Source organism: Trachemys scripta, chromosome 9, assembly GCF_013100865.1.
Source record: "Trachemys scripta elegans isolate TJP31775 chromosome 9, CAS_Tse_1.0, whole genome shotgun sequence".
Classification (NCBI taxonomy): Eukaryota; Metazoa; Chordata; order Testudines; family Emydidae; genus Trachemys; species Trachemys scripta.
Genome location: NC_048306.1, coordinates 47,928,721 through 47,943,144, shown reverse-complemented (window position 1 = coordinate 47,943,144; position 14,424 = coordinate 47,928,721). Strand labels below are relative to the sequence as shown.

Here is a 14,424-nt window from a genome sequence, read left to right as displayed (position 1 = left end):
ATACTGAAAGCATATGTTACTGGTTTGCATGCCTTCTTGAATGGTTTTTCCTTTTTGTTTAAATGAGCACACCAATATTTTAGAATGCAGCATTTGTTATGCTGGGTATGTTGTTCTGGGAAATGCTTTTACATCTCTGGAACACAGCCCAGTATTTTCATGTACTTCTAGCACAACATTAGAAGGTATTTAGTGGAGAGATTCATGTTGAATAATTCATGTGTGTTTCCCATTTGGTGAAGAGGGTGGGCTGGGTGTATCAATTTCAGTATAAGATTTCAAAAGACAGATATAGAACATACGAACAGGTTACATTGCAAACCTATGGTCCCCTTATGCTGAAGGAAACCTACAGGAATTAACTACTGCTGAGCACACAGACTTTGGATTAATCCTTGTATCGCTTTATGGGATCTCACTCCATTAGCCCCTTCAGTAATACCTGATCCTATTTGTATTTTGGTTCAATCAAGCATCCATTCAAATTACTAATATCCAACTACACTGGACAAGTGCATTTCTTAGATGTACCTGACACACACTCCAGCACTGAAGGGATTCATGGTACAGAATTAAAACTCAATAGAGTCTAGCAGACAGATTTGTTAATATTCTCAAATTCTGTAATATACGTTGCCTGCTTTACTTCTACTATTGCCCCTATTTCATCAATTCAGAATGGGAGGACTGATTGACTAAGGGGAATTGATGCGTGATATGGAGCCTTTGACCTCTATCTTTCTAATTTGAATACAGCATAAATTAGCAGTGACCACAACTTGTAGCCATCTGATGTGAAACAAGCTTGTGGTTTGGGAACCATTCTAAGTAGCATCACAAAAAACTCGGCCACAACTGACACCAATCAGTATGCTGGTTGGCAGCCTCAGCAGATGCCAAAGGATGAATTATCCTGTGATCCTACCAGGCAATCCCTTCTTGTTTGGGTTGAAATACCTTAGTAGAAGCATGCTCTGCCACTGCCAAAGCTGTACACATTCTATGGATGACTAGAGTAAAAAAGGCTGCCAAACTGCCAACAGTCTCAGCCCAAACAAATTACACTGCAACGAACAGCCCAACTGAATTTACAGCCAGCCAACTACAGAACTGCAGGGCAAGACTAACAACAATTATTTGAGATCTCACTTGAAACTAACACATTCTCCTTGTATTAAGAAGTATAAAAAGCCTGTTGCAGGGCATAAGGTACAGGAGGCCATTCCACTGTATCTCCACAATTCTCCAATGACAACATTGCCAAAACTATACAGCTGGTAGATCATTGTGATTAACAAACACTAGTATTATTCAAAACCTTACTTACTTTGTTCCATGACAAGCTCCCTCAGGATCACCTCGGTACTGACCATTCACATGTACTTTCTTTGGTGGCAATGAGTTAATACAATATTACTTTAACTGGCGAGCCCTGATTGGAAGGCTCGACATAAGTGCACTAAACAGACATTAATAAAAAACCCCAAAAAACCCCTGTACTGTCACCATTTGACATGGGGTAAAATAAGCCACAGACAGGTTAGATGGTTTATCCAAGGTCACACGCAAATTCTGTATCAGAGCCAGGAATGGAAACCACATCTGACTTCCAGTCTTGTGCTTAAATCAATAAGGTAATGGAACCTCTAAATGACAAAGTCTGCCCTTCCCAGAACACTCTACATACTTGTATATGCTATGCTAACACCATGAGTATAAATAAAGATTTCATTGGGAAGAACATGGCTGCCCACCTGATTTTGCTACTCATACATAATTCATGTTATCCCAAACAAGTGCCAATAAAACTTGTCATCACATTAGCATTCATTTTATGGCAGGGGTTCTCAACCTTTTTCTCGTTGAGGCCCCTCTCAACATGCTAATAAAAAATTGGGGGGGGGGAGAAGAGAAGTGTGGGCCTCTGAGCCAGGGTGTGTGGGGGAACCCTTGGGCATAGGCATAGTTTTACTTCTATTTTGGGGGGGGGGGGCAAGAGATGGTGGGGCTCAAGCCAGGTTTGCAAAGCGGGGTCCAGGGAGGGAGCACTACCTCCACCCCAACTCACTCAGAAGGCCACTCAGCCTGTCTGGGCTATGGGGGGATGCAATCAAAAAAATATAACTCAAAGGGGGGGATTCAATTCAAAAAGTTTGAAAATCGCTCAGGATGCAGGGAGGGGGTAGCTGCGGCTGTGTGCAGGCAGGGAAGTAGCTTAGGGTGCAGGCATGAGGTAGCTAGGGCTGTGTACAGGTGGGGCGGGCTCCCAGTGCTGCTCCTGGCGTGGGGGGCTTGAAGGCGGGGGTGCTGGCATCAGCCCTGTGCCCAGCTTGGGGGGGGGGGGGGGGGGGGGGAAGAAGGGAACACTGGCTTCAGCCCCGCGCCACTCCTGGCTTGGGGGTGACGCTGGCTTCATCCCCGCGCCACTCCCGGCTTGAGGGGAGCTGTGGGGGGGTGCCAGCTTCAGCCCTTCGACGCTTCCGGCTTTGGGGGAGGGGGGGCGCTGGCTTCAGTTCTGTGACGTTCCCGGGTTGGGGGGAGTGTAGGAGGGTGCTGGCTTCAGCCCCGCGATGCTCCTGGCTTGGGGAGGTGGGGGGGGGAAAAAGGGGGACGCCAGCTTCAGCCCCACGACACTCCAGGTTTCAGCACTGGGGCTTGGGGCACTGGGTTTCAGCCGTGGGGCTCTGCGGCCCCCTGAAAGGGCTCACGGACCACTAGGGGGTCACAGACCCCCGGTTGAGAACTGCTGGTTTATGGCACGTTAGAGACAATCTTTAGAATTCCTAAATCTTACTTAGATTTGGGATTAACACATCATATTAAACACAATGTTTAATATGTTAAACATATTCCTGTATGTTCTGTATCTATCTGCTTGCAAAGCTGGGTTGCCTTAGTTACTTTAAGTCATGCTATTTAAAGCAATCCAGCTTTAGAGTCAGAGCAAGAGTTATCAATACATAAATAAGCCAGCTCAAATGTTTCAAGAGTAGTTTTTTAAAGGAGACAGCAAGAAACCCTCTCATTCCCTCCTCCTTCTACTCTCCTCGCCCACACGCATTCATCCCCGTTGTAGTTACAGCAAAGAAGCTGTACACGACCTACTTTTCCATGGGTTTAGAGAGACCGAGTGGGCTGGAAGAACCACTGTACCACTGGAGAAGTTGGGGGACTTTTCCCTTTTCTATTTGTGACAGCTAAAATTATAAATAAAGACAGATTGTGGATTTAATTTATTTATTTATTGGACACTCTTCTAACAGGGTTGGTATTTTTTAAATAGTCCAGGCAGAAAGCACATGAGAAGTCCTAAGATGCCAAATAAATATAAATAGTGATGACAACTATGAAATACACATGTGTGAATATATATCAAGTATAACAACCTACAGATATGCAATTTAAAACCAAATATACAAAAGTCAGGAAATGTAAAATAGTTAAGATTTACATGGCAATGCTGACTCTCCTCCCCCCCCCATTCTATATCCTACATATTAAGATGGATTACACATTTAATAGTCTCATCAGACAGATCTATATGTGCGCAACACAGGTGACATAACATTGTTATAGGAACCTTAAAATGTATTTCGACTCTGCAAAGTAAGTAATAAAAACAGTACTAACAGATCTACTTCCTATTGGTAGTCTGTCTGTAATCTTCTTATTTCCCTAACAAAAATAAGTTTTTATTGCTCTTTACTCCTGTTAGCACTTTATATCCAATACTGGCTCCTGCATTATCACCAGAACTATTATGTTCTGATTGCAGAATCTTTTGATATCTGTGGTGGAACTGGAGCCAGAAAGAACCCTGCTTGATTTTCAGAATCAAAACACTAGATAGAAAAACAACAGGTTTTTACTTGTAAACTGAGTAAAAGTGATATAGCATCACTAACAAGCATCAAACACATAGCAATGACTGTAAAAATACCAGTATAGGGTTAAGAGTAGAACTGCACTTTAACTCGTGTATTAAAATATGTTAATATTGGTTTAGCACAATTATATATATATATATATAAATAGTTATATATATATATATATATATATATATATATATATATAAGCTGTTTTCTGAGGAAAAAAATAAAAAAACCTCCAACACAACTGAGTTTTTGTGCAACTTCACTGATTGCAAGGTACAAAACTCTACAGAGTCCATATGTAGTTTTTTTTCTATAACACTGAGTTCCAAATTACAAAACTACTGGTTTATGTAAGTCCATAATACCACAGACACTTGTAATTACAAGCATAGCTGCACTTTTCTTTAACTTCAAATGCATGAAAAAATATTAGATTACTGTAACTATGTTATTTCAAAACACATATGCTATTCCTTAGAGAACTGATTGCATGTGAAATTTGAAATCTCAGCTGTTTGAGCTATCCATGTTTAAATTTACCTTTCAGTTGTGTAATTCAAACTGGTTGGCTGGATTTAACTATAAACATTTCAGCCAAGGCAGAGAATAGGTATTTTTATTTTTTAACTGATAGCTTTGGGCGGAAAGATTAAATCTAGATGGAAACATTAAATAAGCTCCCAATTTATACTGTCCAGCCAATCTAAACTTTGTCTCCATTGCTCTGCAATGGAAATATGCTGTTTGATATATACTGTTTATTAACTGTGTAATAAAGATGTCCAAAGAAACAAACACATAAAATCTAGTCGCAGGATACAATTAAGCTACGTCAGTTCTATATACAATCATAATGTACTGTGTTGGTAGAGAAGAATTTTATGAAAGATTGATCTGTTTGGCATTATCAAATATGTTGATTATAAAAGTAGGGCTTCTGATTTATGGTTTTAACCAATAAATACTGATAAACCACTCCCGATACTACAAAAAAAAAAAAAATCAGTGTTTATCCAATTAAAACCAGAAATACACTGGAAATGGTTACTTATATCTACAGGTTTGTCTACATGTGGACTATAGGGGTATGATTTTTAACAAGCACTCAAGTGTTGCAAGTATTTCAGCAGGGATAGTCAATTATTTTTTATCAAGATCCAAATTTCTTGGTCAAGGTCCAGACGGCCACCTAGCTACTCTCCCCTAACCCTCTGATTGCCTCCACCCAACCTCCTTGATTGCTTGCCAGCTCCCTGCCTGCTCTGCCAGGAGAATAAGGTGACCTTATTTCCCTAAACTGAAAACAGGAAGCAAGGGGCTGGCCTGGGCCACCTGGCATTGCCACTCCCACGTTCCTCTGTGCCCCGAACTGAGCCAAGTAGCAGAGATGGGGCAGAGGGTAAGAGGAATGGTTATGGACTGGGATCTGGGCAGCAAAGCAGTGTGTGACTATGCGTGAGTACTTTTGAGCTTGGAGCCAGGAGGTGAAGCTGTTGGACTATAATCTCGCTAGTGGTGCAATGCCTTTTTGGGGCTGGGATAGCAGAGGGCCAGGAAGGAGGCTCCGGATAGTGGGAGTAGGGTGACCAGATGTCCCAATTTTATAGGGACAGTCCTGATATTCGGGGCTTTCACTTATATAGGTACTTATTACCCCCCACCCACTGTCCTGATTTTTCACACTTTCTATCTGGTCACCCTAAGTGGGAGGACCCAAGGAGACTCCAGATAGCAGCCCTGGTGAGATGGGGGGGAAGCCGGGATGTGGTGGAAGCAGGTGACTGGAGGCGGATTGGGGAGGGAAAGAGACCGGTTGGGTGGGGGACTTGGAGCAGGGGAGGAGCTGGAGAGGGCTCCAGGGACTGGGGAGGACATAAGGCCATGGTGGAGGCTCCAGAGACCACTCGGTCAGGGGGCAAAAGGCCAGGGTGGGGACTCCAGGAACTGTTTGGGAGCAGGAGGCACGAGACGGGGGCTTCCGGGGACTATTTGGAGCACAAGTATGGCTCCGCTTGGCTCTAGCTCAGCTTCAGCTTGCACACAGAGGCAACATGTAGCTGTGGCTAGTGGAGGGGGGCACAAATGAAAGGTTCTGGGGGTCATGTACCGCCCCTCCCCATTTCTCAAGACACCCAAAAGCAATGAGGCAGTACTTCCCTGGCAGCAGGACTCTCCATGTGTGTCCATGCAGTGCGGGGGGGGGGGGGGCGCGGGAGTGCATGGCGGCTGGCTAAGCTCCTCCCCCCTAGGTCCACCCATGGGGCTGCATTGCCTCTCACCTGCAGATGGTCTGCAAAGCAGGCAGCAGCGCTGAAACTCCAGCAGCAGGCAAGGAGAAACAGCTCCATGTGGGCGGGAAGGGAGGAGTTCAGCCAGCTCCCCTGCTCCCTACCTGCACTGCACCACCACAGGGAGAGTGCAGCTGCCAGGGGGAGTGTTGTCTCCTCGCTTCTGGGCATACCCTCCAGGGGCATCCGGAACAATCTGGGGGAGTACATGACCCCGCCAGCCCCACCATGCGTTGCCTCTGCCCCGATGGTCCACTGTAAAGCATCTGGCCGCCTGCATTTGGACTGCAGTCCGTCTATTGCCTACCCCTGCATTACAGTATGTCCTACTGTAATTAATAATGTATAATATATGTAACAGTACAGATATACAAAGAAAAAGCCCCCAAACCCTCCAATTTTTGGACATACATAAAACTCAAAGATCGCTAAAAAAACCCTGCAAATAATTAATAAACCCCTAAAAACAAAAGCCCTAATTAATAAGGTGCTGAAGATTTATGTAAATTGTACAGCAGTTCCCATATGTACTTTTTACAGCAAGTAATGCAGAGTTATAGTATATTGGAATGGATCCTTGAATGGGTCATAGGATTTTAAACTTTCCTAGTATCAAAGGGATAGCCGTGTTAGTCTGGATCTGTAAAAGCAGCAGAGTCCTGTGGCACCTTATAGACTAACAAACATATAGGAGCATGAGCTTTCATGGGTGAATACCCACTTCTTCGGATGCATGTAGTGGTATTCACCCACGAAAGCTCATGCTCCTATATGTTTGTTAGTCTATTAGGTGCCACAGGACTCTGCTGCTTTTACAGATCCAGACTAACACGGCTACCCCTTTGATTCTTGACACCATGCAAGGCACTGCATTTAGCCATATGGAGTAAATTTTCCTAGTAATTTGCTATTTTGATCTGAGTATACCTTTGCAAATTTTAAGGGGTAATATTAAGATTGGGTGGTCTCTATAACTAGTGATGTGTTAGTCAGAGAGGAAGGATTATATGGCAATGGAAAACTGGCTGGAACCCCTACTTTTTAGAAAAGCATGTGTAGAATTTCTACCAAAAAAAGTGTAACTGTGTTTCTAAATATTATCTGGACCTCACCGAAACACTTCAGACTCTAACTCTTTCTTGACAAAGTTTTTATTGGAGAATTTCCCTCCTTTTTTTTAAAAAAAAGTAAGTCCCAAAAGTTTAAATTATGTTGGCATATGAGATCTGCATAAAGGGATCTGCTTTGACAGATCTTAAATGGACTGCTAAAGAAGACCTACTCTCCTGCAGGCCCATCGGGACAACTAAAGCCTCTAAGCACTATTACAAATAATAATAAATAATAATGGTGCTAGTTTTGAGTTAAGAGGATTAAAGAGAGGAGCAAAAATAGGACTTTAAAATGAACAATGCCTACAACCTCTCCACAGTAAAAAGTAATAATGAAGTACATCAGAAAAATCCTATTCTCTTTGATACTATAAACTCTTTGAAGATTTCTTTTAAAGTCAAATATGTTTGCAGATAAATAAAAACAAAGATACTACAAAGGACCAGAATTAAAGTGAATCTCAAAATATAGATCCATAGGGCAGATGTAATTAATTAACTAAAATATAATACATGATCAGAGTAACTGCAAAATTGGGAATGGTACAAACATTTTATTACACATGGCATTAAAAGTCCATCCTTAAAATGACGATTAGTCTCGATTAGGTACCTGTTAAGTTCTCCCCATTCTGCTCATCTCTCAGGCTCTGCTGACTGAGGTCTGTTACTATGCAACCTGCTTGCTTCTTCCCTTCATCATCTCCTGACTCTTCTGACTCTACCCGCCTGTCAACTGAGCAAAATACATAACAGCAGGGTTAGGCTAATTTCAGAAAACCGCAGCAGTAAGCAGGTACAATAACCAAGAGTCATGTAATCCACTATGAGGTTAGTAGAGAGCCTAAATTTACTAAATTAAAGGTTTAGTCTTAAATAAAAGTCCTCTTACCCCTTGTTTTTACTTTGATTTTTGAAGCACTTTTTCCTCCCTTCACATCTTCCTAAACCAACAATCTGGGAAGAAGACTGGAGGAAAAAGGAAATTTCTTAGATCAATGGAGTGCAAATCCAAAGATTAAGGTGATGGAATTAGAACTGTGACATTTAAAGATCATTTACAATGCTGATATTTTACAGACCAATATCACTGATGCCAGCTACTATAGTGGTAAAGGTTTCAAAAATGCCTGCAGACCAACCATTCCCTGTTGCAACCGACAAGGCCACCTCATCGCCCCAGCAACAACTCATGAGATCAGTTCATAATTTCATTACATGCCTTCTTCAATTCAGTGTAGAGCAAAGGCCTATTGAGCAGTGAGATTCATCTTGCTCAAAGGTTTGGACAGAACTTTATGTGACTGTGAATGACCTTAAATATGACATTATCCCATGCGGGGGGGAGGGGAGTACGGGAAAGATGATTCAGTCATGATTACAAATAAGCTGTATTTCTATAGCACCTTTCATTTGATTATCAAAAGACACTGTACAGTGATTAATTAGCCTCACAACACTCCCCATTTTACTAATAGCTTAGGTGATTCACAAAAAGGTCAAGCAACTTCACCAAGAACACCCAGATCCAGAGGTGGAATAGGACCTAGTTCCCTTGCAAATCCCATATTTTAACCACTACACTATGCTCATTTCCAGTCCGCAAGTGCAGGATCCCAAAATCCTTAACAAGTTTAGCCCTAACTACTCCCAGTAGGAAACTAACACAAAGTACTTCTTCAAACCCCATCCCTCAAACCTGCTTCGGAATCGCTCTCCCCTTCGGCACCCCAGCCGTTCCCCTCTTGCCAGTCCAAAGCTTGGCCTGGCCCCACCTGCCCCCCGCTGCCAGCACCCCAGCAACAAGCCCTCCGCTCTCCGGGCACCATTACCCCCGGCAGACCCTGCCCCTCCAGCCAGCCGTCCCCGCAGGCCCAACCCTGCTACCCCCTTCCCTGCCCAGCCCGGGTCACTCCGCTTCGGGCCCCGAGACTCAAGCCCAGCCCGACCGCACCCGGCAGGGAAACTGGCCTGATGTCCCGAGCATCGCCCCAGACCCCGGTTCCCCCCGCCATTCCCAGCCTGGGCTATCACCTCAGGCACGGTCACGCCGCTGCACAGGGCCGGCCCGAGCCCCCCGCCATCAGCTGCCTCCTTCCCGCCCGGCCGCGCTCGCCCCATGGGCTCCCCCATCGGCCCCCAGCACTCGCCCTCCTTCTCCGGCTGCCCCGGGGGCCCAGCCCCGTCTCGCCCCCGGCTGCTGCGAGCAAGCGAACGGGCGAGACCTGGGAGGGGAGTAGGGGCTCGGCACCCCCAGACACGGCCGGGCTCTCACCCTCCATCATCTCCTGCAGCGGCCCTTCTCCTCTCTCCGCCGCCATGTCGCTTTTCCTGCCCCCCACCCACTCCCCGTCGCAGCAACGGACACAACCAATCAGCGGTCTGAGTGGGGCAAGGATTTCCGCCAATCAGCTCAGCTGCTGTTTTGCAGAGGCTTCGTAGGACCCCAGGCGCATGCGTGTAGTATCCGCAGCCTCATGGGAGATGTAGTTCTCCGCTGGCTAGATTCGGGAGGCCCTGACAAACGAGCTGAGAGGTGGGGATGGTGCCCACCCACGCTGCTTCGTTGTCGGCAGCAGCAGCCTCAGCGCTAGCACTGCTGCAGGGTTCCGGCGGCTGCTTCTTCTGCCATTTGGCATATTAAAAAGAGATCAAAAGAATTTGACAAGAAAAATGTTGAGGCTAAATGGTGCATCAATTTACATCTTGTGCAACTCTCTACTTTTCACGTTGATCAGTGGTGCTTTGCCTCAGGTCAAATGGTTTGCTTTTCTCTTTTTCTTTGACCTAGTGGGCTAATTGATCTCTATTTCTGATTTTAATGTTTTGTTTTATTTTACTCTATGGTGCATATCTGATGGTTGTTAGGCAACAAGTAAATGTATTTAAATCTTGATGCTGCTTTACTACACATCTATAAGCAGGGCCGGCTCTAGGCACCAGCAAAACAAACTGGTGCTTGGGGCGGCACATTTTTAGGGGCGGCATGGCCGGCGCCAGAATGCTGCCCCTAAAAATGTGCCCCGGCCGCCCTAGCTCACCTCCACTGCTGCTGCCACAGCGCGCGAAACAGCTGATTTGCACGCCACTACTCGCCCTCCCTCCCAGGCTCTCAAGCCTGGGAAGGAGGGGGAGCAGCGGCGCGCGAATCAGCCGGTGCGCGCGCCGCGGCCACTTGGAGTCTCCCCCTCCCTCCCAGGCTCTCAAACCTGGGAGGGAGGGGGAGACTCTGAGTGGCCGCGGCGTGGGCGCCGCTTCTCCTCCTCCCTCCGTCCTAGGCTTGAGAGCCTGAGGGGAGGAGGCAGGGCTGGGGATTTGGGAAAGGGGCGAAGCTGAGGCGGGGCCAGGGGTGGGGTAATTAAAGAACGGGGGGCGGCCAAAATTGTTTTTGCTTTGGGCGGCAAAAATCCTAGAGCCGTCCCTGTCTATAAGATCCAGCATTTCCTTTGCACCTACATGGCTCTTATTTGTCATCAGAGGGATTAGGAGCCATAGTCATGGACCAGTGTCCCGTTGTACTGGGCTCTGTACAAACAGAACAAAAGACAGTCCCTGCCCCGAAGAACTTACATGGGTAAACGTCATCATCTTGAATTTCAACTAAAGCAACCTTCTCTCTGGCTTTAATAGATATGCTATATTGTCCCACTTACATCCATTCACAATGCTGCTGCAAAGATAATTTTCACACATGCCATCTTACACCCCCTCACCCCCTTGCATCCCTGCACTGGCTCCCATTTGTCTGTCATGTTAAACATACACTACTTGTCTTCACTTTTAAGGCCCTTCGTAGCCTATCTCCATCCTACCTATCATCTCTTACATGCTATTGGAATGTCAACCCTTGCCTCTCCTCTGCCAATGATGCCAAATTTCATTGCCCATTTGTCACAATCTTGCCACACCTCGGTTTCCTCATTTAAAATGGAGATTTTAATATTTACTCAGTATACTGGAGTGATATGAGACTGACTTGGAAGGAAGTCATTACAGAAGTGTGAAGATTTGCTTATTGTGAAAATCTCCTTATACTGGCTGATTTTCTATCTATATACACCTCTACCCCGATATAACGCGACCCGAAATAACACAAATTCGGATATAACGTGGTAAAGCAGTGCTCCGGTGGGACGGGGCTGCGCACTCCTGCAGATCAAAGCAAGTTCGATATAACATGATTTCACCTATAACACGGTAAGATTTTTTTGGCTCCCGAGGACAGCGTTGTATCAGGGTAGAGGTGTAATTTGATATCACCCAAATTTTAATAATTCCACAAGTGCACTTCTACATGTATGCTACTGTGGTAACAGCATGTGCAAATTACCCAAATCTGAATTTATTCTATGTAGAGGGGGGGATGGAGACCAAACACAATGTGAAACAGATTGTTAAACACAAGGGTAGGATACATATAGGATACTGCTTAGAACTAATTGGGCAATTAATACCTCTGCAGTTCTAGGGCAATTGAGAGATAGTGGGCAGCAGGGTGTGTTACAAATTGTTGTAATGAGCCTTAAAATCATTGTCTCTGTTAAGTCCATGATTTTTAATGTTTAGCAGTTATGAATTCAAGTTCCCAGGCTCAACTTTCTTTTGAGGACAAGGACTGAGAAGTCAGCTATGGAGTGATCACTTTGTGGAGAAGTGTTCGCCCACGAGTGATAGAGTGATTTTGTCTTTTATAAGTTTTATGTGTGAGTCTGAGAGCCTAATGATTGTCTGATTTCATCCTGATGGTTGTTGTGGGGACAGTTGATGCACTGGATGAGGTATACCACATGTTGTGATAGGCAGGTGTAGGACCCAATACTGTTAACAACAGTGAAAGATGGCTAATATGACACATTCATAAAAGCCTAAACTCTGCTGAAGACGCAATAGCCCTGAGGGTTCTGCTGAGTGCCTGCTCCTCCATTGAGGTCACTACCGTAACATGAGGCTCAATAGCTAGGAAGATTGTAATAGTCAGGTTGAAAAATGGATGCTGAAACCTCTGAGTTCCACCTCCTTAAAGAGTGGATGGGCATGGAGAGGAGAGTGTAAATGCAGCCTGGAGATCCATCCCTGTGATAGATAATTCCAACAGGAATTCCCAGAGGGCTGGGGAGGAGCTCTGCCCTCCCCCAATGTGACACTGGGATGGGGTAGTTCTGCCCCACTGAGTGTGACACTGGGATGAGGTAGCTGCCCCCCCTGAGTGTGACACTGGGATGGGGTAGCTCTGCCCCCCACCAAGTGTGACACTGGAATGAGTTAGCTGCCCCCCCGAGTGTGATACTGGGATGGAGTACCTCTGCCCCCCTGAGTGTGATATAGGGATGGGGTAACTCTGCCCCCCTCCCCTGAGTGTGACACTGGGATGGGGTAGCTCTGTCTCCCCACCCCGAAAGTGACACTGGGATGAGGTAGCTCTGCCCCCCCCCCCCGTGTGACACTGGGATGAGGTAGCTGTCCCCCCTGAATGTGACACTGGGATGGGGTAGCTCTGCCCCCCTGAGTGTGACACTGGGATGGGGTAACTCTGCCCCCCTCCCCCAAGTGTGACACTGGGATGGAGTAGCTCCATCCCCTTGTAATAATGCTGCTTCTGGCGGGACACAACTGAGAGTATCAATTCAGGACAAATTTCTTAGAGCAGGGCAGTTACAGCCCAAAGCTGGAGTTCCAAACCAAACCAGCCAAACAGAGAAGACTTTGGTTTTACCCCACTGGCTATCCAGAAGTCATACAAGCAAATTCCCTTAGACACTCCAGTTTCCCGGTATCATCACCAGTGCCACTCGTTATGTGGATGAATGGTTATGAAAACCAATACCCTAGTAAAAGAAAAAAAGGTTCTCCCGATCCCAGAGGACCAAGCCCCAGACCCAGGTCAATATACAAGTCAGATCTTACCCACAAATCACGCTGTTGCCAATCCTTTAGAATCTAAAATCTAAAGTTTATTTATGAAAAGAAAGAAATATAGATGAGAGTTAGAATTGGCTAAATGGAATCAATTACATACGGTAATGGCATAGTTCTTGGTTCAGGCTTGTAGCAGTGATGGAACAAACTGCAGGCTCAAATCAAGTCTCTGGAGTACATCCACAGCTTGGATGGGTCATTCAGTCCTTTGTGCAGAGCTTCAGTGTAGCAAAGTTCCTCCAGAGGTTAGAAGCAGGATTGAAGGCAAAATGGAGATGATGATGCTGCCTTTTATAATCCTTTTGCCATGTGGCTTGCACTTTCTTTGTTCCAACCACAAGCCACCCAGCATGGAAAAACCTTAGAGTTCTGTCCATAGGCGTGTCCCTGCATGTCTTGACAAGTCACAAGTTGTATCTGCCTTCTCTCAATGGGTCAATTGTATAGCTGATTGTCCTTAATGGGCCATTAAGCAGGCTAGGCAGTGCTGACACCACATTGTTTGTGTTGTAGGAGCACCAGTGATCTGTACGCTATGTATAACCTGTATGCTCAAAAGGTCTGTTACACTTCCCCCACCACCACCCCTTTTGTCTCCTCTCCCTCTCTGAATACCTGTGAAGTTAGGGTTACCATATTTAAAAAATAAAAAAAGAGGACACTCCATGGGGCCCTGGCCCGCCCCTTTCCCACCACGGCCCCGTCCCAACTCCACCCCTTCCCCGCCCCAACTCCGCCCATTCCCCGCCCATTCCCCAAAGTCCCCGCCCTAACTCCTCCTCCTCCCTCCCAGCCACGGGAAAAGTGGCTTTCCCCCTCCCTCCTGGAATGCTTGTGGAATGAATGGGCTGCTTGAACAGCTGGAAGATCAGAAGAGCTCCCAGGTAGACAAGAAGAAGAACAGGAGTACTTGTGGCACCTTAGAGACTAACAAATTTATTAGAGCATAAGCTTTCGTGGACTACAGCCCACTTCTTCGGATGCATATAGAATGGAACATATATTGAGGAGATATATATACACACACATACAGAGAGCATAAACAGGTGGGAGTTGTCTTACCAACTCTGAGAGGCCAATTTTTTTTCTCTTAATTAATTGGCCTCTCAGAGTTGGTAAGACAACTCCCACCTGTTTATGCTCTCTGTATGTGTGTATATATATCTCCTCAATATATGTTCCATTCTATATGCATCCGAAGAAGTGGGCTGTAGTCCACGAAAGCTTATGCTC

The 14,424-nt window shown here is 45.8% G+C and overlaps 1 protein-coding gene across 4 annotated transcripts in view; it reads right to left on the bottom strand.

The window, feature by feature from the left end:
* PPP1R7 (protein phosphatase 1 regulatory subunit 7) overlaps positions 1–9,656 on the bottom strand; it is a 28,321-nt gene extending 18,665 nt beyond the window's left edge. For 3 of the 4 annotated variants that reach the window (XM_034781340.1, XM_034781341.1, XM_034781343.1), the window contains exons 1-2: positions 9,551–9,656; positions 7,889–8,011 (exon numbers count right to left, since the gene is read on the bottom strand). In XM_034781340.1, coding sequence (XP_034637231.1) covers positions 7,889–8,011; positions 9,551–9,596 — 169 coding nt within the window. In that variant the 5' untranslated portion in view covers positions 9,597–9,656. Of the gene's footprint in view, positions 1–7,888; positions 8,012–8,167; positions 8,245–9,550 lie in introns of all 4 variants that reach the window. The other variant, XM_034781344.1, reaches the window with a different exon arrangement.
* Between the last annotated feature and the right edge of the window lie 4,768 nt (positions 9,657–14,424).